Below are 27268 nucleotides of genomic sequence, written 5' to 3'. Positions count from 1 at the left end.
GCAGGCCAGTGAAATGTGAGAAGAGAGGTTCAGAGTAGCTAACCAATTGCTAAATTGCTGAAGAAAGGATAGCTTGATTAGTGGAACATCACAATTATTAAAAAAGGAGAAAGGGCTTGTTAATACTTGTGGAGTGAAGAATAATTATTAGACATCTTGTAGATTATAATGAGTCACATTGTCAATTGTTTCCCTTAGTGCTGCCTGAATAGAAATACCACTGCCGCTGCTGGCAGTGACCTGAAGAAGAGTGCATTCCATTCTAAAGCTTCTTTAAGTCTATCCTAATGCAGTTGGTCCAATAGAAGAGATCACCCACAGAAAGCCTTGCCTGTCATAAGTCTGCTAACTTCTGTTTTATGTGGGAGAAAAATGGGGTTCAGATGGTGGAGTCACCCAGGGGGTCACACAGTGGGGGTTCTTGGCAGAGTTAGAACTCTACTGCTTTTGTGACTGGACCATGTTATCTGTCCTCTCCATATTTGGATATTCTTTTTCTTGTTGAATAAAAGAGGACCACCTATGATTGGAAAGCATTGCATGTAGAATACGTGGCATCATATTACTGCTTAGCTTGTGGCAATCCCTTTTTGGTGTCTCTTCCTTATGGCTCTTCAGAGATCTGAAAGCGTTTCCTGCTGGAGAGAAGGCACAGCTGGAGAGAAGGCCCTGGACACGGCTATTCTAGGTTATATGTTATTTTAGCAAATCTGTATATTATCCAGTAGGGAAACTGAAGAAATGAGCTATATTGAACTTTTACCCAGGTAGTTTGACCCCTTTTTTAACATGTCCCAAGGTTCTGAACTTAAAGTACATGTCCTTCTGATTCCATGTTTATTGTGGAACTCTTCATGATTTCAGTGCCAAGGCCAGGAATTACTGGCCTGCTCCTGCTGTGCTGTCCTAAGCCTCTCTCACCCCTTATAGGAACATATTATTCCTTTTTGTATAGTACTTGGCTTGGAACATTTGGGGTGGACTTTTCCTTATTCCATGTTTCTCTTTTTGCCAAAGGACAGGATTTGGCCCTTAGTCTCAGAAATGTGGTCATTTTAAATTCAAAGAGGGGGTAACTCATGGAATAATGTTAGCAATAAGATGAACTTGATAATATCTAAACTAGGCAAACAGTCTCTTATTTACACCAGTGGCAACCTTCATTGTAGAGACTACTATAATTTTATTGTATCATATTGGATTGTGTGTGATAGAGTAGTACAAAAATAAGTGCTTCATGATTGAGTGTGGATCTCAGCTGATTAAAAGGTTTATTAGCTGTTGGAGTAACACTAATCTTTGTATAAGCAACCTATTAACCTGTTGCTTTTGCTTTGTTCTTACCAAAACTTTTGTGTTGACTTTTAAAGACTGGTATGTGAAGAACGTCAAAACATTGATTTTCAGCTACATGCTGCCTGTCATAGATGAATCAAGGCTGAATGTATATGGTCCAGCATTTTAAATTTTTTCTGTTGTTGATTCTTGCTTTCATGGAGGGCCCTTGGGACAGATGGCCCCCTCGCTGTTGATGGTTCGATTATAGTGATCACCCACAGCTTCAGAGGAGTGCGAAGAAAAGAAATTGCTTTCTTTGTCAAGGTGTTTTCAATTCAATTCTCACCCATTAGCCCTGTTTGGTTAAGTTTTGAATTACTCCATCAGGTGACTGATGAGTTGTTGGGGTTTTTTTCCATGGTATTAAAATAGGTCTGGTATAAAATGGAAATGGAAAGCAAAAATAGATTTATAGTTATTGATTTGTACAGTGCCCTTTATCTTTATATTGGTTTGATCTACTGTGAGCACCCAGGACAAAATGAATGCTGAATCAAGAGTAGCTAGAAAATATTTTTAAAAGCTAAATTAGGGATTTTATATGCTATAACAAGATGCTCCCAATGTCAGCTTATCAGTAAATTTCATGCATTGACTGTAACTAAACATCACTGGTGTTGTTATACCTAGGCTGTAAATAAAACTTTTTATTTTTTGTTATAATTTTTATTTTTGCTTATTTTATGTAGATATTTGTTGTTGCTTTGATTTTAGACCTCTCTGTAAATAAGGACGCCACTCCCACAGCCCTCTAATACTCTCCAGTTAAATTCCTAGTGGACTATTATTCATGTCACAAAACTCTGAAATACAATCTGATGTACCTGGCACTCTCACAATCAGAGAGGTTTCAGATTATGTTATTTTAGAGAGTCCCCAGAGTGGGAATTGGCCCGTCAGATCAGGTTTGGGTTGTTAGTATTAAACTAGCTTCCCACATGCTTCCCTGCCATGACCTGTGGGGAAAAAACAGACGACTTAAATTTCATATGTACAGAATATAAATCTTGACTGGAAAATTGAGAGCAAGCTAGAGGGGGAGAGAATTTCAAACTGAGTGTTTTTATAACAAAAACCAGTTCCATTGAACTCATAATTTCAAGCAGAAATGTAATAATAATCATAACAACTCATTTTGCGTTGTTAGCCTAAGACTGAATTGCACTTACAATTATGTATGAGTAGGGACAGTTTCAATCACTGGGAAATCATCCATTGGCCATGATTTCCCACAAAAGCACCCGCCCTTCCAAACCTGCCCTCCGAAACCCACCCCCCAATAATAAGCTGTTTGACAGTTTTCCAACCCTTACTGCAATACTTAAGACAATGTGGCAAACCCTGAAGCTATCCTCACGTGCTTGAGACTTACTGATTGTCTGTGGCAATGGCGGGGCCTCTCCACCAATCAGCGATGAAGGGCAGGGCCATCGAGAAATGCCCATGAAAATTGACCCTTCATTTTGCCAGCAAACTACTAAAATGGCTTTGTCTCATTGAAGCTTAGGCAGGTCCTTACATATGAGTCTGTTTCTCAATTAATGTTTAACAGAAGTAGTCCAGAACCAGGTAGTTTGATTACAAATGTACAGCGATCCCATTCTTCCCACTAGAGCTTCTGTGCCTTGTTTCAGCATCAGCGTTGGTGTCAGTGGGGTTTGATCTGCAAAGCTGATGGAAGCTTAGATACCAGAGATCATAACATATTAAGTTGGTTTGATTTGAGGATTGTTCAAGAGCTTGTTTTGTTAGACTATGGAGTCTCATGAAGGTATTATGTTTTAGAGCAGATTTATAGTAGATTAATATCCTTGAGGATGGCTAGTAGTAGTAACCATGTCAAGTTTTCACTGCCTCTTGTATTCGCAAGAAGTTAGTTTATGTTTGCCTACCGTATCTTGGCACAATATTCATGAATAGTCTAGAAGAGATGTGGAGGATATTTACACTCTCGGTAGAGCTTTCCAAAATATTATAGGCTGCACGATTGATAGCTAGGCCTCTGGTTTCGCTGCCACAGTTGAGAGATATTCAAATGTGAACCTTAGGTAACTCTAAGACATGTGGCTAGGGACTCTGATTTGGTGGGTGATAATCAAATAACCTCAACAAATTTTTTTTGCCTACTGATTTATGGTACATATGGAATGCAGTTATTTTTATTTCCTGGGATGGGAGTACAAGCACTACCTTGTGTATTTCAGCTCTGTGAAAGGAAAGTTGTTGTCTAAATGGATTCATCTCGTTTTGGACATTCCAGAAATGTGAGGCGTGGGTCTCAATTTAGAGGAAGGCTTTTTATGCAGCTATTTAACAAAGCCAGGTCACCAAAGAGCTGGGTGATATTCTGCTATTTCAGACTTGAGGAGAGTTAGTACAATGATCTGGTGAAATTCATTGTAAATAGGACCTGGGAATTGTAGCAATATTTAGAAATGCAACTTTTCTAGCAACATTTAGAAACATCTCTCTGGTTATTTTGTTAGTTTAGTTTTTTTCCTTCAAAGTAGCAAAAACATTGCATTTTGGACATGGTTTAGTTTTTTTTCTATACAGAAGCATCAATGTGTTGATTTGCTTATTTTATGTAGACATTTTTTATAACATGTGAAGACATGTTTATGCTTTCCAACGGTAGTCTATAGAAGATGGTGGACATTTCTCTCTTGTGCATTCCTCTCTCTCTTTCATGCTAAGATAGTTTAATTTAGAGGACAGTGAATCCATTTAGGAATGATTTTTTGAATTCTATATCTGGCTTTCCATCATTTCATGTGACAGCCTATAGATAAATTTGTATCTCTTGAAGGGTAGTAGTGTTGTGAATACTTCCAAGGTGTAACTTTTATTAGATGCCAAAAGCTTTTTTCTGATCTTTGCATATGATGGATATATTTTTCACAAAGCAAACATAACCCAGTTAATACCCATTGGCAGCAAGGGTAGTTAAAACAGCAGACCATATCTGATACATTTGGCAGCACAGAAGATACGTTTCTTTCAAATTCACTTAGCATGTATCATTCAATAATAATGGAAATAAAGTGAACTTTTGGATCTTTCAGTCTTGCATTAGCAAACCAACAAAATGTGGTTTTGTCCCAGGAAATGATGTCCCATGTGATATCTTTAAGGGCCTTGAATGTAGCACGTTAATTTTGAAAGATGACTACATGCTGTGTCTTTCAAGAGAAGGGTAGGTGGCACAAAGAGTTAGCTTTTCACCTTCAAAGAGCTGGATGTAAACCTTGCATTTGGGTATAAGTGTAAATGACATCAGTAGCCTCATTCTGTTCAACCATTATTCATTTCACAAAACTACCTTATAACTTGGCTCATTTAGGAGTCCTTGAACAAGAGAGGTTCTGGACTAGACTAGCCCGTCTGTTTATTTGCATAAGACTTTGCTTAGTGGCCTTAGGTGATGGGCATTAGTAGAAATGGGTAGGGAAACTTGAACAGTGCCTGTCTGCCTTCCTGTCCTATGCTTGCCTTTCAGTTATTGTTTTAGGCTCTTGTTTTCATGAACAGCAGATTTGCTAACAAGTGGCAAATGAAAAAGAATAGTAAGTAATATTGCACCTCTAAAAGATTGCAGGGTTGTTGTCACAGTTTGTAAGCGCATTCTAGTGGTGGAAAAAGTAAAGGCACTTTAGCTAATGTTGCAGAAAAAACAAGCAGAAGCGGAACTTATTCCTTTTATCTGTGCACTTTCTGTGCAATGAACCTTCACCCTGATTAAGTTTTTATCTTAGAGCATGGCTAATAGCACTGTAGGCAAAAAGCCCTTTCTTTATGTCTCCAGTTAGCTGAAATGGACTTACTGCCCTGTCCTTCAATAGTAACAAATTCTTGGGCAAGGGGATTGACTTGTAGCTGTGATTAGAAGACTTGACTCTACTCATAAAGCAAAAAGGTTATATTTCTTGTTTTGACTTAGTTTCTTAATATATACACAGAACCTTGACAGAATACTCACAGATGCCAGTAGTTCTGGGAGGCATGTTGTATCCCAATAGTGCTATGTATTGAATGATGTGAGGTATTGGGTGGAAGATTTGCAGGTGATTTCCATATCTTGGATTTACTAAACTGCTTGAGGTGCCATTATGGTACAATGGAGTAAACTAATAGTTACTTGAGAAGGAATCTACTGTAAACTAGCTGCCAGTGATTCCAGGCAGGGCCTTTAGTGGGTCATGTACACACATGCACTGTGTCAAATTCAGATCTGGACTGAGTAAGCATAACTTCTATTTAAAGGCAGTGGCATTACTGAGGGATTATTTCAGTGGCCTAAGTGAGAACAGATCTTGGCTCAGTGACTTCAGCTATGAGTTGAATTGAGTTTGTTTACGCCAGAGCTAAATTTGGTCTGTAGTTCTTAAGATATTTTTAAGGTGAATAACTTAAATTGGCAATTTGCTACTTTGTTTTTTCATCCTGATTTAAAGTTGAATTATACATATCTGAAAAAGAAAGAAAAAAAAAAAAAGCAACCCCCCCACCAAGTTGCCTTAGTATCCTGAATCTAAGACTACAGTTGAGGGAATAGAAACATTCTAACTCAGGCACTAAAATACCCTTTAAATGATCTAGAATAGTTTTTGTGCAACTCAAATGATATCTACACAGCCTCTATGCGACTCCTGCTGAGAAGCACACCCTGCTTACTTCCTTTTGCGTGGCATGCACCAATTCCCAGAAATGAGGCAGTGTAGCTAGTGAAGAGAGAAGCCCTGAGTACATGCCAAAAAAGTACATCTGAGCTTGAGTGATGCTGGGCATGTATTTAAGGGCCACTTTTGGGTGTCAGTCCTGGGATTTGGCAGATGCTGGGCAGGCATGGGTGTTTTGGTCAGCAGCAGTCCCTGATGCATCATGGAAATAAATGGTGTGTAGACAGTCCGTAATGTTATAATTTTAAACTTTAGTAACTTCGTGACCTGCTGTTACTAGAAACGATTTCCTTTCGCTGTTGAGGAAGAAGGGATTTCCAGTGGTAAGTCCCTTTGTTTTAGTCCTCATTTTTTCTGGACCTGAAACGTGACTCATTTGTGTAAGAAGTGCATGCATCTTGAAGCTTATTACCTATCGCTACTAGAAGAGGAAATATCTAAGTGGGTCATAATGGCAGAATATTACTAGAAACAATTTTCCTTTTTATGTTCACTTTGTAGATTTGACAGTATTTAGCGTAATCAGTTCCAATGATTATACTGTCAATTTTGGATTTTAGTTTAGTCTTTCATAAAGCAGAAAATAAGTAAAAAGGGTAGATTTTTCAAAAGTGGAAGTCCTGTTTTAAAAAATGCCATTAACTTTTAGTAAAACTTGGTAGAGAAGAACCATTTATATAATAGATTGGTTATTTTTTATTGCTGTTGTTGGTTATTTTTTATTATTATTATTATTTGTAAAGCAGCTGTTTGAAACCAGTGAGCTGATCTAGACAGAAATTACTGCATGGAGGACAAGTGAGGAATCCAAATTTGAAAGATAAATGCAATTTATCATATGGCATGTGACTATGTACACTTTGGTCTATATATACAGATTTTACAGACAAACTATATACACATCTACATAAGAGAGAGAATCTTAAATCTTCCTTCCATCCTTATCTGCACCATATCAACTAAACCATCTCCTCTGGGATTACTTTTAATGTACCAGCCTCTTTCAAACGTGTATACTGGGTAGCAAGCTTACAGTATATCACTGTTTATAAAACAGTGTTCTGAATAATTACACTCTGCCTTCTTAACTTTCCCATGGTTATTAAAATTAGATTTAATTTTGTACATATGTTTTTATCATTTTTACAAAAGAACTCTCTCTAAAAGTGTGTCTACTTTTTCTGTTAAGTTTTCTGTAAAATTGGTATAGTAAGAACAGACTTTTAGGTTTCCTGTAAAAGGTTTTTTTTAATATTCCTTTGATGAGCCAAAAATGCTCGAGTGCATGATTTGCATAAAAGTATGCTTTCATGTATTTCCTAAAGTGGCACCCTCATTTGCATGTTGTCTTTAATCTGACATATTTTTAAGTGCCAGAAAAGTTAGCAAATGTTGCTTAGTTTTCCTTTTTTTGTGAAGTTTTTCTACTCTATTTTGTCCTTGTTCTTTCTTTTGATTACTGATACCTGGAATGTTCTGTAAGTCCCTTCCCCCTTCTTTTACTTTGCTCTCCTCTTTATCCAAGTACTAGAATATGCTCCGCTTTGATCCTCCAGAACCTAGGAGCCTGAGACCACTCCTAAAGTCAGATCTTCCTGATGGCAATGTATCATACTCCTTAATGCACCCTTGGCACTTTTAATGTGTGACACTATTAACAAGGAAATTCAAATCTGCTTTGCAGTAGTTTTCTTTCCAACAGTAATTCTGTAATTTAAAAAAAAGTGAATACAGTTTTATTTTCATGTTATTTTATCTATGAAAATATTTATGTTATGGTTGTTCTTATTTTTTATTTTGTTTTTGAGCAACTGTCACAATAGGAAAATATTACAGAGGAGTGCAACCCTTCCAAAACTTGACTTAAGGAACTCTGCACTAAGATAAACATTTGTACTAACAAAACCAAGATTATTGTTAAGATTAAATAGATGAATTATTGAGAGAGTGCGTTTCAGGTTAGCATTATGTTTTTCAATTTATTTATTTATTTTTTTTAAAAAGGAGGGACTCTCTGGACTAAATGTTCACCCTCCAGCCAGGGATTGTATTCTCAGCTGGTTGTCTCCAATGTAGAAATCTGCCCAAAGCAGAGAGCATTGCCTTGAAATAGTCTTTGAAGGTGAATTTATAATTTGTATTGACCTTCCAGTTTAAGTATATATGCTAGTTGGATTATCTGATTTTTTTTCTGACAGTGAGCCAATGGTTTTTGCATAATATTTATCTCCTACTGAGATTTCTGAAAAATTGTATCCAATATATTTTACCCAAACTTTTCAGTTGTTTTTTTGTATTTGGGGTAGGGGGGAAATGTATTCCATAACATAAACTATTGTTAAGATATGTTGTGGGATAAAGTATCTCATCATTTTCTGTTTGTCATTTTTGTTACATACACACACACACACACACACACACAACATACACACGAAGTTAAAATTGTGTACAGAATTTTTTTCTCAACAAGTAGTACAAATATGTGCTTCAGAGCTTCTACTATAAAAAAATATATTTGTGAGAAACAAAGGACATTTTTACCCATGCGCCTTGTGCATCAGTGTCCCTGCACTTCAAAACGGAGGCAGGGGCAATTTATCTAAAGCTAGTTGAGTGGCTCCTGCCGCCATTCTGAAGCACAGGGATGCTGATACACAAGGTGTGGAGGCTGCTTGGCGCGTAGTAATTATCACGCTCCAGCAGACTTGATTAATCAGGTGTGCTCTGAAGTGCTGTGTTTACAGTGTGTTGGAGCAGCCTCCTAGCATGTCTACAGGCACTCTAAGATTTTTCTCTCTTCCTTTCTTTTAATCTATATTAGTTCTTAGCTGGGATGCTGCATCCCCCTGGGGTATTACGATATCCTTTTAAGGTTGCTGTGGGGTGCCGCACAATATTAGCATGTAAGGTGGACAAACACCTGTACATGATTCACAAGCTGAACCCAGAGATTTCCAATAGGAATTCATAGCATCAAAAACATTTTGATCTGTTGTGGTTTTTCTGCATTCTTTTCAACAGAGGAATTATTCTATTATTTTTCCATAGTCGAAAAATGAGTAACATTAAGTTTTGAAAATAGGTGATGCAAAATTCAGAACTGTTATTGGGGGTGCTTTGAGTATAAAAAAGTCGAGATGCACTGGTCTATATCATATATTTTCATCTTTGTATCTTTGCTACACTGAGCATAAACTGGAACAGGGGCTTGAATTAAAAATGTTGAATCAGTTACCAAGTGTTGCATGAAGGTTCAGCTCGATACATTTGTATTCCATATATAGTATGACTGAGGGAAAAGTACAGCAACTGGTGAAGTTCTTCCTTTCTTGTATTCATGTTACTCTCTTAATTTCCTGTTGTTTTAAGATGAAACTAACACATTGTTCTTTCTGTAGCTCAAACCATCGGTTTTCACATGTTAAACTATCCTTTTAACTACTGGTACACATCCGTGTGCAACTTCTCTTTCAGCCTATAGGCCACAATACTACATGCTACTTCCTGTGTGGTTGTGTTTGTCTTCCATATCCAGGTAAATGTGAATTCTGTGTGCCTTGCTGTATTGCTCTCCCTCAAGGGGCCTCTCCATGGTAGCCATTTTGTGACATATTACGAGGCTCTTTTGCACTGGTTCTTAACGTTTATTGACTTAAGGCACCCTACAATAGGCTTGAGGCATACTTTGAAAAAATGCTAGCCTTTGGCTTTCACTTACTTTTTAAGTCTGGACAAATAATAGAACAATTCTTCAGTTGCTAAGAGTCCGAAAGATCATAACAGGTCAAAATGTTTTTGATCCTATGGATTCCTATTGGAACTCTCGGGATTTGTCATGTGAATCACGTAGGTATTTGCATACCAAACAGTGCTAATATTGTGCAGCAGGCTGCAGCATCATTAAAAGATTGTACTGCTCTTAAGGTTAGTGCAGTACCTTGGTTGGGAATCCCTGCTCTAAAGCATTGAGGAGTGCATGTTCTTTTGTCCTTAGGAACCCTTTTCTCCTCCCTATCCTGTCTCATAGCCCTGTAAGAGTAACCAGGGTGGAGAGGGCCTTGTGTGAGCCCTCTTCTCTTGGACAGATTTTATCATTTGTGGATAAAGTTATAAACAAAAGTGTATAGAAAAAATGTTAAAAAATTTCAACATATATGTTAGGTATAAAACTGTAGATCAGTGATGCCAAAACTTCCGGCCCCATGGGCTTCATGAGTAGTGTGGAATCAGTCTGTGGGCTGGATCCTCTGTGCAGGGTTCGTTCCTGGACCTAATCTAGCATCGGGTCTGTGTGCAGGTTGGTCCATAGGTACCATCTGGCATGCTATATCTGGCTGTGCGCAGGGCATGGCCTTGCCGCTATCCAGTCATATGGGGGGGGGGCAAAGCATGGCCCCAGCCTGGCCCCACTGGGGAGGGGGCATAGCACCAATACATCTTTTCAGAGGGAAGGGGGCATGGCTTGGTTTCAGTCTGGCTGTGTGGGAGTGAAGGGGTATGGCCCACCCCCAATCCAGCTGCTCAGTGAGGAGGGGGTGTGGGCCATCCTGAGCCCTGCCATGTCAGGCTCAGGAATTTGGTAGCAGGGTCCAGGGATGGCAATTCCTTGTATTCCCCCACTGCCAACTTTTGCAACCTGTACGGAGCTTCACAGGCTAGATTTGGCCTGTGGGCTGGTGGTTCAGCATTCCTGCTTTTGGACATTAGAAATGTTATAGCTCACTTATAGCAAGTTGATAGACCTTTTTACTATACCCAGTATGTTTACTGAAATACAAGATGGGGTCTTTTCCCTCAATCAACATGAGCAAAAAGCCCCTCATCTTATATTTGCATACAAGGAAACCTCATTAAATACACTTCCTATCGCTAAATTGTTGCCAAAAAAGCATATACTCAGTAATGGAAACCAACTATGAAGATGATTAAATGCAGCCAATGCTGAGCATGGCTCATATTGGGTAAACATACTCATGGGAACTTATCACACGAATAGGTTAGTGTAGCCCATCTGGATAAAATATATGGTAGTGTCCATTAAGCACAGTCGTCCTCAATGGTGACTTTTTTCAAGTTGTTGTGAGCCATTACGTGGAATAATGTTGACTGCCTCTTCACTCTCACAGCTGAGCTGTGCCTCTCTTTCCCATTTCCAGTGATTCCTATTCCTTCAGGCAAACCACGACCTGGAAAAGTTATAATCACTTACAAAATTTTTGCAACTATAGAATCTGATTATTTGAAGGGGGGAGGAATATATTCTGGGTCATTTTACAGTCAAGTAAATATCATTTTTCCAGCTTCGTGAACTTGCTGAATCTGATCCAAGCATTAAGGACACTATTTTTGTTCATTTCTATTTGGAAAATTTGCAATGAAAGATACAGATTTAAAAGACTAATAAATAAACTGTATACAATGCTGAATGGTAGTGAAACAATTATGTCATAACATAGGAAAGAACTGTGAAAAGCAGATTCCCTGGTGCCAGAGAAAATGATGCCTAGACAAGCATTATGTGCCATGCCCACGCAGTCATGCCTACTCATTTGTGGAGAGATTTCTTGTGGAAATGATAAAAGACTGTTTCTTTATATCAATATTAATCATGAAAACGAATCGAAGCAGTCCCATCCTCAGCTGGAAAGGATGAGGGCAAGTTAGTCGCAATAAACTTTCCTTTTTGAGAGTGCTTTGCCCTCCTCCCTATGTAGATCAGGAACTGATATTCTGCAGCTTTAAAACAGAAGGGGACATTCAGTGAAATCAAGGGGTGACCAATCCAAACAAATAAAGCAAAGCACTCTCTATATCCTGAAACCCACCCCCTGTGAATCCATGGCAACAAGAAGTCATTCAGTTAAAAAATATTAGCCACCCCCAAAAAGGGATCTGAGCTTTCTATTAAGGCCTTCTAATTAGCTATAATTATGCAAACATTAAACCTCATGTATCAGAATTTAAGACTGTTTTTCATGTTTAGGCACTCTCTGTGGCTAGGGACAGACATTCATAAAGCCTGAGCCTGAATTAATTCAGTCTTTGCAGGTTAGTCAAACCTGGCTTGGCTGAATTGGTCTGTAACTAGACAGACATTCTCTCTGGACTGAGGAACTTCAGGCATATGCCTAGAGTGGCTCATGTTGGAAGCTTGGGGGCACTAGAACAGCCCTCCCTTCCCTTGCACACTGCTGAGCTGAAGGGGGGCGTGACCAGGCCCTGGCAGGACCTCTGATTAGGGAGGTCTGTGTGGATCATTCCAGGCTTTTCCCCACTGGCTGTTCAAGGGGTGGGAGTATTGCCAGCCCTCTGAGGCAAGATTGGGTATGTATTATATACATCTGTTGATGATACGGAACTTTTCATTCTCCCTCCCTGCTTCGTCATACTGTCTGCAGCAAACTGGCAGGCAAGCAAGCCATCAGGGAGCTGATAACAGTGTTTATCACCTCATTAGTAAAACAACAGCCTCTTTCCAAGAGTTCAAACTCTTCATAAAAAGCTTACCAGCTGACCTGTTGATTAGCTCCAAAAAGCCCTAAGCAGTGACTGTTCTGTCTGCCTGTCCCAGTGAAATTGGAAACGCAGACACAGACACCTCTCGGCATTAGCTAGCATACCACATGCCTAGGGTCTGTGGGACTGGGGTCTGTGCTGTGGGAGATTTGAGAGAGGGAGGGGTTGGATCCCTGCTTGAGCAGCGATGGGGGTGGAGGAGTTGGGCAGGGGGAACCCTGATGTACATGCGGTCTCTACCGGAGCTCCAGCCAGGGTGTGGAGGGGTAGGGCCAGCCCTGCTGAGTAGCAGAGAACCCTGCCCAGCTCAGAGAGCATGCTAGGATGCTGAAGGAGTCTGGTTATCTTAAACCAGGAAGGGGCTTGGGACAGACATTGCATAATCCATGAGCCAGATCCATTAAGTTTGATATTACATACAACCAGGTTTATCTCAAACCAGTTTCAGCCATTTTCAATGGTTTATGTGCACTGAACATCTGTTCTGTTACAGGTTTAAACCAGTTTCTGATCACTTCAACCGGTTTATGTGTAATTTAAGTCCCTAGCCTGTATGCCCAGTAGTGAAGTGGAATCCAAGATTCCAAGTGGAATTAGTTCATTGTTAACATTATACAGGAAATTACATGGTAAAATAACAGATTATTAACAGACTGTTAATTCATTCAACTTTTCCAAAACGCATCACTTTGTATTAACGTAATTAAAAACAAATAAATGAACAAAAACTTGACATTTTACTCCAATTTTGTATCTCGTATCTTCTGAGAAAGGCATGCTAGTTTTGTTTTTTCCTTTAGCCATGACAAGCAGCCCCTGATTACAGTGTCTGGAGTATTCTTTGCAAGCCCCATCTCAGCCTGCTAAGCTTCCTTGGAATCCTTTATGGTTCTGTCATGCAGTGATCATAACAGGACCTTTGGTATTCTTCCCTTAGAGCTGGTCCCTGGACTGGTGTTGGTATTAGTGCTAAAGTTGTCAATTGCTTAACTGACTTTGCATTTACTTTCAAATTAAAGTCACATCTCACCATGAGGACAATACTAAAAATAATAGGAGAAGAATCCTCTGCAAGTCAAGTGGCCAAATCTGTTACTTTCTGGAGTACTGTGAAATAAAGAGAACAGAGGGGTTCTCTGATGTCTGTGGGGGCCCCTGCTGTGCCAGTATCGGAGGTTTTCATGGTTATTTATATGGATTGCTTATAATACTTTCCTTGTGCACTGCTTCAGCTGTGGATTAGTATGTTGTACTTCAGAATTATGAAAAGGATGATATGGCATCCTTCAAACCTCACTACAGGGCTGCATTTTCCCCATCTGACAGTATTGTATAACTCCCATCTGCATTTTTCCCATCTGACAGTGTTCACAGTGTTCTCAGAATCTGCATTACCTTATCTATCACTCAGTGAACACATCACTATCTCTAATCTGCCAGATTGTGTAAAAAGTCTGTAGGTTCAGTATCTTCATCACTTAGTTCAAAAACAAACAAAGAAAAAAATCCTTATGATCTCTAAACCTAATCCATTTTGGAACATCGAAAAACTTCATCTAATACTCCTGAAAACTGGCTTACTCTTGAGATAAATTAGTAGATTTATTTAATATGTTAATTTTATGACTTTCACTTAAAGAATTCAAAAAGAAAACCGGCAACCTCAAGCTCTAAGTCAGTCTAATGCTCCACTGTTCCCTTTCTTCTTGTTCTCAGTTTTTATTATACCTCAAAAAAATCCTCACATTTTTTCTGAAAAAGCATTACACAGTGCTCTATCAAATGTCTCACCTGTCCTTCAGCGACTTTCTGTATTATGTCACCTAGAGAAAGATTCTCTCCCTATCCACTTCTGTCACCTATTGTATATGCAGGCAGCTGTAAAATACTGCCAAGCAAGGTTTTAAACCTCAACCATCCTTGCCATATTATGTTCTGAAAAAATGAGTGTTGCTTGTTAGTGAGGTGTTATAAAAAAAAGCTGGCTCCTTGTATAATGTTCTCCACAAATCTTTTAAATCAGGGGTGCTCAACTCCAGCCTGTGGGCCAGATCCAGCTCACAGTACACCATTGTCGGGCCCACAGGGCTCCCCGTGGCTAGGGAGAGACATTACATATAAACTGGTTTAAGTGATCAGCAACTTGTTTAAACCTGTAACAGAACAGATGTTCAGTGCACATAAACCAGTTTGAAAATGGTTGAAAGCGGTTTGAGATGAACCTGGTTGAATGTAGTATCAGACTTAACTGATATGAATCAAACCAGTTTATGCAATGTCTGTCCCAGACCCTTTGCTGGTTTAAGATAAACCAGACTCCCCCAGCATCCCAGCATGTTTTCTGGGCTGGGCGGGGCTGTCTTCTCCACAGCAGGGCTGGCCCCTCCCCTCTGTTCCCTGGCTGGAGCGCTGGCAGAGACTTGCAGGAAAGAACGTCTGCCTGGCTTCTCCTTGCTAAACAGGGATTATTTCCCCCACCCCTCTGCCTTACTCAGACACATCAGCATTAACTAACAGACCACGTGCTGGCTACAGTCTGTACTGTGGGACACAGCAAAGGCAGACAGGCTATTTGGAGCTAATCTACAGGTAGCTTAATGGCCTTCCTTGGAAAAGCCTGTTTTAAGAAGAGTTTGGAGAGAGGCTTTGTTTTCTTAATGGATTGATAAATACTGAGTTAGGGGTGATGAACATTCCCTGCTGAGCTGCTTAGGAGCTTGGAAGTGGGGGATAATCATAGTGTCCTGCTAGGGCCTGGCCATGCTCTCCTCAGCTCTGTGAAGAGGCAGGAGGGCTTCTCTAGCGCCCCCCAGCTTCTAGCTTGAGCCACTGCAGGCATGTGCCTGCATTTCTAGAATGAAGAGGGAATGTCTATCCATCACCAAATCAGTTCAAGCTTTGCAGGTTAAACTAATCTGTAAAGATTGAATCAGTTCAGGCTCAGGCTTTTTGAATGTCTGTCCCTAGCCCATAAGTTCAGAAATTTGAGGTGGGGAAGCAACAGCATTACTTCTGGCTGCCATGTTCCCAGATGAATGGAGGGCCCTGGGCCCTGTGTGTTGCATTGGGCAGCTGATCTCAGTGTGCAGAGCCCTCATCTAGCCCAGAGAACGAAAAGGTTGAGCACAACTGTTCTAAAAAAGTGGTTGAAATGAGTCTTTACTTTACTCAGGGAGAGTGAGTTCTGAGCAGTTACCAACCATTCTTGTTCTTTCTTCCATTCTTGCTCTTTCCCCAACAGCATTTATATTCTCCACTTCACTGGTAAACAGCAGATTGAAAACTAACATTGAACATTGGTCTCCCAAGTGATCATGTACAAAAAGTACTGAATCCATTTCTTAAAACATCTTTTAAAGCTGTTTGATGCCTGTTGCATAGCCTCCAACCTTTATTCAGTTACATAAGGACCCTGACTGTTCTCCCAGTATTCTCTGAAAATTTGTGTTTCCGTGGTCAATGAAGGAATGACACTTAAGGTGCTGAAAAAGCATGGCTCTTTTTTGGGTTTGGACAGGTATCATGTGATGCATTCCAGATGCTTAGAAATGTTTCAGAAGGTGAACCATATAAGGCGTACAGCCATACATGCTCTTTGAAGTGCTCTAAAAATGGAGGAAGCACTCCAAAATAGTACATGGTAGAATATGACTTTAAATAGATGTCTCATTTGTTGTGGCCCTGATTGCTTTGGGATTTGACCCAGATCAAAAGAGGTGCAGCCCTTTCATTTATGCAAATTACCCTTCCAAGCTGCACCATTACTTTTCTAGCTGCACCATTACTTTTCAGCTAGCCAGGAGTATATAGCCTGGCCAGCTTGTCCAGAGTAAATTTATCATTTAAACTACTTTATATGGCCCACCAATGCTAATCACCTCCTGTAAAATGGTGACCTTGGACTTATCATCAACGCCTCTCTCACACCATCAGTTTTTGGGAGGCAGTAATCTGAGGTAATATCACGCTGTGGGGTATGTAATGCACTCACTTTTTGTCTCCATAGATTGCATACTTCTAGAAACAGTATAATTTGTGTTCTAGTATTGACAGCGCCCAAATTTCAAAGATTGTGCATTAGAGTTCCCGCAAATCATGGCCGTAGTTCAAAAGTAAAAGTTAATTTCAAATCAAGTCATTGTGGTTATGTCTTCTGATTGTTGGACATCCCATACCCGCTCCATAACTTGCATAAGATGATCAATGTTGCCAACACGTTCGCATTTACCATGAGTGACAGAAGTTTGCCTTGGTACTCTTACACCTACTCAACCCTGCATCCACCTTGTGCCTTTTTTAGTTCTGAGAAACAGTCTCTTTGCCTCTACCTTGTTCAATGCATATGTTTGCTCCCTGTATTGTTGTTTTACAGGAAAGGGCTAACAGGAGGAAATATGAAGGGGAGCAGAGAGAAGGAGACCTATTTTCCTTAAGAGGGCATAAGTCAGGAGGAAGTAGGATTCTGAGTTACTTAACTCTTTCTGTAGTGTCAGAGTGATGTAGTCGTGATGGTCCAGGAACTGTGTAAGAGGCAAGGAATTTTGTGGATATCTTATTAGACCAAATGCAACCATCCTCTTTCTGCCCATGCTCCCCATTCCTTCTATTAGTCCCTCCTCCCCACCCATCCCCAAATTCTCTCAGATCCTGAAAGGAGAAGGACTCCTCATTCTATTTTATGCAGCAGCAGGTCTGGTTGATTCTTCTAAATCCAGAAGACAGGTAAATGAAGAGGGCAGCCAATCAGAGGATTGTCTGTTTAGCACTTCTCTGTTCATTTAATCGACAATGGGCAAATTCCTGTTACTTATGAATGCTTAAAGTTGACAATACTAGTATCTCATGTAGCAGAAAGTATTGCTGTCGCTTGGGCAACAAAAATTATTGTCCTAATAGAGCTCTGCTTGAAGCTACTGAATGACACATCTATCATGGTACATAGGTAGTTACTTTAATTATTTGCTTTTCAGCTAAACAACTTACAAGACATAAAATAGCTGACTCCATTAACATAAACCTTAACATTTGTTTAAGGTCTTTAAACATTTGTAAAGATGTGGAATTTACTTTTGTGATATGCAGACATATAGAAGTTTGAATGACTAGGGCTTAACTGAGTAGGCTTCTATTGTCTGAATTGCTATTCTTTTTTCTTTACATTGCATGAATGCAGAATTTCCCCCCCTTATTATTCTTGAGGTCTCCATGTCACTTCATACGATATTTATTTCTGAAGCATAAGGAAGAAATTAGCTCTTTTTAAAAATGTGCCTTCACTATAGTTCAGCCTAGTGCTACAAGTGTGATTTTTTTTCAACATGAGCAGCCAACAATTTTCAGAGTGTAGTTCAATGCTGTAAGCATTTTCGTGGTGGATGTGATAGTTATGGGAATATTTTTTAATATAATTTTGTAATGACTTTACAGTGTCCAACCTAAAACAAATATATTGTTTCCCATCAATTACTTGTTAAATTCGAGCATGGAACTCATTTTAAAAAAAAGTTTTAAAATGAAACATTTTTCTACTAGCTAGAGTATTATCATAGCACATTTTTCTTGTCAGAGTTTTCTGTGCATAATTGGATTACGACAATCAGCTAAATGTGTTTTTCCCCAGCCTACACTATTGCTCAAGTTACACTGAACTAAAAGTGTCACTCCAGGAAAATGTTCATATAAATTCTATTTAATGTGAAGAATGATTACTCATCCTTAAACTGGAGTTTTTATTTTGTAACTTATTGCAAGCTCTTATGTACTGTTTTCTCTAGTATGTATATGAAGCATGTTTTCAAATCTTAAGTCTTTTCCCTCCTAATAGGTTGTTTAACATTTTGAATTGTAAAATACTGTTGACATGTCACTGAGGATATACTTTCATAAGAAGTATCTACCCCATTCAGTAAACATGAAAGGAAGCCACACATATATATTTATGTATGGAAGAGAGAGAGTGAGCGTGTGTTCACAATTTAGGGATTTTTGTCATCGGTACATGCACTGAAAATTTAGACAGGATATGTTTTAAGATGTCTGTTGGAAGTAGAAAACGAAGAAAAACTCAGTGGTTCAGCCAACTATGGCAACAGCTATTTCTGCGAGCAATTCTCATCCTCTCACCCATAAAATCAGCATAAAATTGACCTAACATTGCCAGATCAGATGGGGTATCTGGAAAGTAATCCTCAGGGAAAAGAAAATTCAGTCTTTGTGAATCTGAAGATAAAGTGCATGAAGTTGGAGAATCGGATTATACTTTCTCTTTTTATTTCAAAATTCAGTGCTCTTTTGTTTCTTCCTCTGCAGCACTTGTGAGAAGTTGCCACAAAGATGTGTCAAATGCAGTGTAATTCCAAAAGCAGAAACATACATAATTTTTTTTTGAAAACAGTGATTCAGATGATTATCATAAAATGCAGATAGAGAAGACTTTTGGCTGTTGCTGTTTAGTTTCACTGAAGCAAGTAAAGCAAAGGAAAAAACTAGTAAAGATTCTTCTAAAGAACAAGTAATATAGGGTTTCTGTTAAGAAATAACTACTGCAACTAAAACCAGTGAGCTGAAGAGTAGTAGTTATAATCTTGGAAAGCCCAGTTTGGAACAGTGGAGAAGGCTGAGAGATGTGGGGTTTTTTCTTGTTTTGGAGGGTGGAGTGCTGGGTGTTTTGGTTTAAAGTGAGGTGGAGATGTTTTCTTATTCATCTGTTTTTTGTTTTCAAGAGGCCAATGATATACCGTTGCTGTTTTGGACTATATAATTTTAATTATGTCACTACACTTAAAGCTCAAGGATAAGCATACTTATTTCATTTTGTGCTTTTTAAATTGGAATAAATAAAAACATACAAAAAATCAAACTGCAGTATGCCTGTAGCTCACTAAATTGTAATCTAGTGATTGTGGTTCACTTAGTTGTTGGAACTTGTTGATGAAAATAAAATAGACAGGACAGTGGTATAAAATTAATTTAAAGTAGCAACAGAGAGAGACAAATATTCTAATTTGTAATTGTAAGATTAATAAGGTGGAAACTTGAAATATTTCATGGATTTGTAGCTTGCTAGATGTGGGATATTGTGCCATGGTGCCATTTAAATCCATTGTTACATTATTTTCCAGAGGTGAAAGGGTCATCCTTTAGTGACTAAAGGAAAATAGCAGTTAATAAATAATAAAGATCTACTTTTTGCTTTATTCCTAGTAGAATGGTTTCTGACGAATAATTTAAGGACTGTAAATACAGTTTGGCAGGATGAAATATGATTTTTCAATAGGTACAGATTTTACTATTATGACAAAACTTCTATTCAGAGATATATTGTTTATTTCTTTGAAAGTGTAAAGATGTGCATATAGTTGAGGGTTGTACTTACTAATAGCAAAAATGTATCCAAATTTAATTTGAATGTAGAAAGTTATTAAACTGCTTTATTTTTAAAATGGAAAGTGCTGGGAAATAAAACTTGAATCGGGCTGCTTAAGTGTTACTGTAATGCAATGGGTAAAACAGAGAAAACCCAATAGCTTTTTCTTATATTATTGAGGATGCTATAAAATATTCAGTATGCCAAACATTATGAAGATAGCTTAGTCCTGTTCAGTGATGTTAAGACACTGCTGGAAGGCACTTGGATACTCCCGTGATGAGAGCGGTATGAAAGCCTGTATAGATTAGAACTGTGGGCTTCTGGGTGGAATTGAAGTTTTTTTTGACCTTTAAGCCCCAGATGGCTTGAGAATGAAACTCCCTTGGGTGTGAATAGGATTGAGCCCTTTGTATAGGTGGAAGTTTCAGAGTATGAGATTCCTTCATTTTGCTTTCTCGTCTACTCCCTTGGTTTGTTGGAGCACAGGTTCATAGCAGTGGCCATCATTTTCCCAGGAGTGGGTTGATAGGCAAGAATCTTTTTGTTATAGCTTAAATATTAAAATGGATAACTGCAACATTAATGATAAAGGCAAGATGCAGGGGTTTTTTTTTGGTGGTGTCTTTTATTGGACGAATTGGTTTGGAGGCACAAGGTTGTCATCTCAAAGTTTTATACAGTTGGTCTAGTAAATGATATCATTAAAAAAACCCTTACTTCTTGCATCTTTCCTGGACTACCACAACACTCCAACCCTACTATTTCCCTTTGACCACTCCAGTTGCTTATAGGTGACTTTTCTTTTTATACTTTATATAAATATGTGGCCTGGTGCAGTATGGGTCTTGAACCCTCTAGCCTTAACTTGAATCCTGTAGCCTTAAATGGCCATCAGCATCTTCCTATATCTTCTAAGGTTGGAACATATTCCTGTATGTTCCAAGGTTGTCAATTATTTACAGATCTGGTGGTACTATGGAAGTTTTTGTAGGATTTTGGAGACCAGGTTAAAAACATGAGATTGAATTAATTTTTTTATGTTAGAATACTAATAATGGGCAGAATATGTCATAAGCCATAGGCTGGTGCCTCCCTCATTGTTGCTTGTGGTCAAGCAAAAATATTCTCTCTCCCCTTGTGTTTGTTTAGCCAGCTCACTCACAAAAGCTCAATAATAAATATTGGATGAGCGTCCAATATAAATATTCTGTGTCGCATGTGAATAGCTGTATTCACAGCTCTTCCAAATCAAAAAGTGGGCATCTGAATATTCTTGGAAAAATGGGTCTGTCTAGTGTTGGATTTAAGAGTGGATTGTTTTTTGTGAACATACTTACAAATTCTTTTTTTTTCCCTTAGTTTTCCATAGTGAGTTATGTAGATTGGAGTGTTGTGTATTTTACTCTGATTCTGCTTTAGAGACCTCAGGGCAGTGGCAGAGACACGGCTTGGAACTGTTTATAGGGAAAATTAACTGAGAAGATTCAAAGAGCTCTAAAAAGGGAAAAGAGCACAGGACTAAGAGTCTCTGGGATCATGGAATCCAGTCCTTTGCATTTCCAGGCAAGTAGTTACCCAAGGAGTCCCCAAAATCATTATTTCAAGCAGTCACAACTATAAATCACAGTATTAGAAACACCAAGAACACCCTAAAACAGAAGTTGGCAAACCTGGTATGTATGCCAGAGCATGGCACATGAGAACATTTTGTTCATCGTGCCACATCCGGCCTGGGCTGTGGGCAGCTGCCTCTGGCCACAGAGCCTGGGGTGCTTGCAGCAGGTGGCGGGGAGGCTACAAGCGCTGCTGCAACCAGCCTGGGCTCTGTGGCAGGCAGCAGCTGTCCAGAGCCCCAACTGGCTGTGGCAGGCAGCCAGAAGGCTGCAACTGGTATATCAGGGTCTGGAGACCCAGCCGAACTCCGTGGTGGTGGTGGCTGCACACGCGCCTTGGGACACACAACAGAGAAGGGGCCTGGGGCAGCGCAGCTGGTGCTCTTCACTCTTCTCTTTTCCCTTTGTGGGAGGCACCAGCTGCAGCAGCAGCAGCAGTTCTGGCTCTGGCTCCCAGAACTGCAGCCACTGATGGAGTGTGGTGGGGGCTGAGGCTTTTAGCAGGGTGAATGTCTGTGGGGCTGGAAGGAGCATAGCCCCTAATCCTCACCCCTGCCCTCCTCTCCCTCTGCCCCAGCTCCTGCTGCAGGTGCTCCTCTGTGCTGGGCTTCTGGCACCTACCAGAAGGGCAGGGAGGCATGTGCTTATACGTGCCTCTGTACGTGTATGTGCCTGCATGCATCCTTGCAGGAGGGGCAGGTATCATTGGGCTCTGGCCCTGGTATAATCCCTGCCCCTGTGGGCAAGGAGGGGGTTGTATGCCCAATTCCCAGCTGTCCCTGATCACACGCACACACACGCACACCGTCCCCACCCCCAGCAGGGCTGAGGAGCACAGACTCCACACCTGGAGGTGCAGGGCAGCAGGAGCCTTCCCCTGCTCTGCTTGGTGGCTCCTGCTGCTGAATGGAGGGCGACTGTTTCCCTTGCGCCCAACTCTGTTGTCTTGCTGCCATGCCCTCCTCCCTCCCTGGCTCCCTTGCAATTCCCCTCCTCTCACCCCCGCCCAAGTTCCAGTACAAAAGGGATGGGAGAAGCCTGGAGTTTTTTTTGGCAAGACAGACCTGGGAGCAACAGCATCGCAGAGGAAAAGGAGGGAAGAAATAGCTTGTATCACTCCAGAACAGGAGTCCCTCCCCCAGCCTTGGCTTGTTGCTGGCGGCAGCTGCACACATGCCTCTGGGAAGACAGCGGAGAAGGGTCTGGGGGGGCAGTGCATCTCTGACCCCTTCCCCACCATGCTCCCCAAGGCACATGGGGAGGGGCCTGGGTTACATTGCCACAATGAGGATCGGCCACCTTGTGGCTCCCCTGCCACCTGCCCCTGGCACACCAACATCTTCCAAGTCAAGGTTGTGGGGTATTTTGGCACTTAGCCCAAAAATGTTGCTGACCGCTGCCCTAAAGCATGATGTACATAAAAGTAGAAGAAACGAAATCACTGCTAATATCCTGAAATGACAGGATGGTAGTTGGCTAATATATGTTCAGAATAACTTAAGTAGTGAAGAAGGTGATGGTCGGGAGCCTTTGGAGTGGTCAGACATTGCCAGCCAGGCACCGATGCAAGAATTGGAGCTCTGAGCATGTACCAGTAATCTTAACTATGGAGAAGGTCAGAATCTCAGCAGTTGTGAGGGGCTTGCTGGATCTTTCATAAGGTTATTTCTCTTGGATTTTTCTTGTGAGATTTCCAATCTGTCATGTTGCCCTCTGATATTTAGGTTTTTGGGACACAGTCTCATAGTTGATGCAAATATTTTGTTCCAGCCCAGTGTTAGAGCATACTGGTAGGGCCAAGAGAATTTTGGTCCTAATCCTAGAACTGGTGATTCAGTTGCTGACTTTGGCAAAACATTTGTGCTTCTATTTCTTCATCTCTAAAACGTGGTAGTATTTGCCATGTCTGCCTCATGTGGGTATCATATAGCCTAATTAATGTCTGTGATTAAACTTTGGTATCATACATTATCAACTGTATCTCATTGTGAGGTATAACGACTTAAAGGGGTAAGCAGTTGTTTGACCCTGTTTTGATATGAAAGTTAGGAGTTTTATAATGTTTGTTTTAGACAAGTATGTGAAATACTTAGTTTTCCATTTTATAGTTTAAGTAGTTGGGACAACTAAACTAATCTATGTATTTTATTTATTTAGCAGTGTAGAAAAGATTAAAGTTGTAAGAAAAAAAATTGCTGATTTTTGAATGAGGCAAAAAGGAAAAATACGAAAAATATGAAAATAGAAAATCAGGACTTACTGAAAATTTTGCTTGCTGTAGGTAGAATTTTAACTTTTCATTTTATCAGCAATAGTCACATTGCCATCCTATGTTGCATGGATTGTAAGATGGCTTTTGTCACTTAATGCTTTAACTGAACTGAAAATTTGAATGTTGGATTGATTCCTTAACAATGCAAAGAAACAAACAAACAAACAAATGGAAGTATACAAAGGTTAAAAAGAAAACTTAAATCTGAAAAACGCGAGTATGTTGTAACTTACTGTTTTATGTAAAAACACATATGTGGTTTCATAAATATGAAATAAGAGACTTTTTAATAATCCAGTATCTTCCTTAGTTTTGAGAAACATTTTTATACTTGCCTGAAAGCTTGAAGCTAAGCTGACCCCTCTTTTTAATATTGATGTACTCTGACTGTAATACGGTGTTCCTTTGCCTCTGATTAATGCTGTCTGTCAATTATTTACAGATCCAGTGGTACTATGGAAGTTCCCGGAGGACTTTGGAGACCAGGTTGGAAACATGAGATTGAACTTTTTTTATGTTAGAATAATAATAAAAACGCCCTCCTATTCAACTGTAGAAAAGCAGATGCTAATGATATCAGAGAGGAAGTCTTCACCAATTGATGGATTGGTAATTAGAATGCATTTGTGACAGGAATATGCGATAGTAGTTTTGAAGAAATATTCAGCTTACAGCATTATTCTTCATTGATTTCATATTTTTAATGTTTTTTTTTAAATAATGCATTTTATAAGGTTTCCTTAAACATGTAATTAGCTTTTATGATGGTTAAGCTTTAAAACAACGTGCATTTTTAAACCCAGCTTTACAGTTAATCTTGGTTAAGAATTTTGGTGGTAAATCCAAACCCTAAACAGCATGATGTCTACTTTTAGAACCAGAACCTTTATGAATTATGTTACCAACATAGTTTGTGGCTTAAATGTTATATTGCTTTAGAAATGTGTTACAGTAGTTCTTTGCTTTGTAAAACAAATGTTTTGCACATAAAAACAGATGATGGGATAAACCTGCTGACTATGCAGACATTGAAGCACTAGTTTTTTACTATAATTCATTCTTATAGGTAAGCTTAGTCCACTATATTTAAAGGATTATGTCAGTACTGAATACATGAATAAAAAGTTTATTTAATTAGTTATTGTGTTTTAGATTGGATATTTTATTTTTAAGTGTCCTGTTATATTTTGCTTTTGTTTAGGTCTGTTATTTTGCCAAAATCATTTTATTTCTATAAAGGGAATTTATATAGCCATATTTCATAGAAAAAATGAGAATGAACACCTTGTTTTGCTGTCTTCTATATCCACATTGAGTCAAGTTAGTTCTTCACCCATAGTGTCACACTGGTAGATGCTTGGAAATATCCTTGTAAATCTTGTTAAATTAGAGAAATGGGTTGAAATCAATAATGCAAGATTCTATTAAGATAGGTGTACGGTGATTTATGATTAAAGGCATATGTATACACATAGAAAATATGGGATATCTGGCTGGGGAGTAGTAATAGTGAAAAAGATCTGTAGCTTCTAAGGTCATAATAAATGGAATATGAGCAAAGTGTTCCATGATTTCTTCATAACCATACATCCTGCAAGATTTGATCATATTTTTCTTAGTTAAGAGTAGTTGTCTCCATTCTCATTTAAATTCTGATGTTTTAAGCAGAACTCACTCAAAGTGGGTCAAAAAGGATGTGTGAAAGGGCTCTTAATTAGTAAGTTAAAGGTTACTCAGTGAGCAGCTGCTGGTAAAATATGATTAGTGGAGGAGGCCCACTGAAAAGTAGGCGATAACACGCAGAGATAATAGCTAATCTGCAAAGCAAAAGTAACTTCTCATTTTCCCCAAAATGTGGGGAAATGAGTATTTTGCATAAAAGACCTGTGCTGGAAAAATTTCAGTTTTTCAGTTCCCCAAAATGTCAGTTTTCATGTGAAAAAGCCAAGTTTTAGTCTTCTTTCATGCAAAGTTTGAAACTGTAAGTGGAGCACTGGGACTATAAAGAATAAATAATATTAAAAAAATCAGTGGGAGTATATTATTAAACTCCGTGAAGTCTGGATCAGGCCCCAGGGACTTGGGGCAGGTGTATATTGTCTCCTGCTGCTCAGCACCACCCTTGAAAATCAAGCTTTTGCCAGTCTCTCCTTCTATATGCTGGCCCAAGTCCAGCAATTAAGCATAACAGACAATTTAGAGTGGACCTGAGCACATATTGCAATGACCAGAAACAGCCTGTGGATACTTGAACTGAGTGGGGCCACCTCATTTTGTCTGATTACCTCTACAAACTCATATTGATGTAGATAGAGCTAGTAATCAGAAAATACTACAATGTGGATTTGTAGTTTGAACATATATGCCAGCGCTTTTAATGTACAAAACGCATATTAAATTGAATTGAAGTTCCTTGACAAAGGATTACAGATTTTGTCCTGTTATTGCCAGTGGAATCTTACATCACTATGATTTTGTTCTGAACTAAGTTTTTAATGTTACATATGTAAAATATTTACAAGGTAATTTATAACTAGGTTAGAACTTAATTTCAGTTTTGCTGTTATCTGAAGCTCATTTTTAAATTAAAAAACCTATAGACAATGTATTAAAAATTACTACTTTAAATAAAGCATACTTTTCAGAAAAAGTTCCCCCCAGTAATTCTTGAAAAATGCAGTAGCTTAGAAAAATTCTGGTGTGCTTAGAAATATGAAAACCAACAAGTGAAAAAAAAATGTGCCTGTCACAGAAAAAAATATACCTTTTAATGTCATGGTATAGTTAGCCATCGAGCCCTAGTAATTTTGCAGGTACTGGCTACATTCTGGTTCTGTTGAAATCAGTGGTAAATCTCCTGTTGACTTCTGTGTGACCAGGATTTCACACGCAACTTCTCCCAAATTAGCTTTAGTCCTGGATGTCTCTTAAACTCTAAGAATTACTGTAAGTTCTCCATCCATAGCCTCAGCACATTACAGTTCCTCGTGGCAAAGGAAGAGCTTCCCACAGGCCATTCTGGGACTTACAGTTCTGTTTCCTGTAGAAGTATTAGAAACAACAGCATTGCTTTATTTTTTATTGTGAGACACATAATGGTAGTGTTTACATTGCTTATGTCACAGATGCACTAATTAAAGAGTTAACAAGTGTTTATTGTTGCTATTCTGCCAGATACAAAGAGGATGATGTAGAATGCGTTTTTTTCAAACATTTCAGATATTGATATTACTCACAAATTTGAATCTTTGTATCTTTACATATATAGGAGAAGTTAATAGAATAAGAACATCCATGTCAGGAAAAAATCCTTTTGCTGTTTATTCAGATGGCTTCTAAAATTAACTGGATGGGAGGTATTAAAAGAAAGCTAGATTCTTCACTCCTGCCCATTTTCAGACCTTGGGGTTTTCATAATGAATAAGACTTTAGGCCCATCTAGTCTGTGAGTGCTCTGTTTCCTGCAATGGCTGATACCAGA

The 27268-nt window shown here is 39.1% G+C and overlaps 1 protein-coding gene across 1 annotated transcript in view; it reads left to right on the top strand.

The window, feature by feature from the left end:
* The window catches only part of DENND1B (DENN domain containing 1B), a 277634-nt gene that overhangs the window by 59678 nt on the left and 190688 nt on the right, over positions 1–27268 (top strand). The window contains exon 3 of the mRNA XM_090048607.1: positions 24230–24273. Within this exon, the coding sequence (XP_089904733.1) occupies positions 24230–24273 (44 nt within the window). The remainder of the gene's footprint in view (positions 1–24229; positions 24274–27268) is intronic.

This window comes from Crocodylus siamensis, chromosome 5 (assembly GCF_052110815.1).
Source record: "Crocodylus siamensis isolate JL-2025a chromosome 5, ASM5211081v1, whole genome shotgun sequence".
Lineage (NCBI taxonomy): Eukaryota > Metazoa > Chordata > Crocodylia > Crocodylidae > Crocodylus > Crocodylus siamensis.
This window is presented reverse-complemented; position numbering and strand designations above follow the sequence as displayed.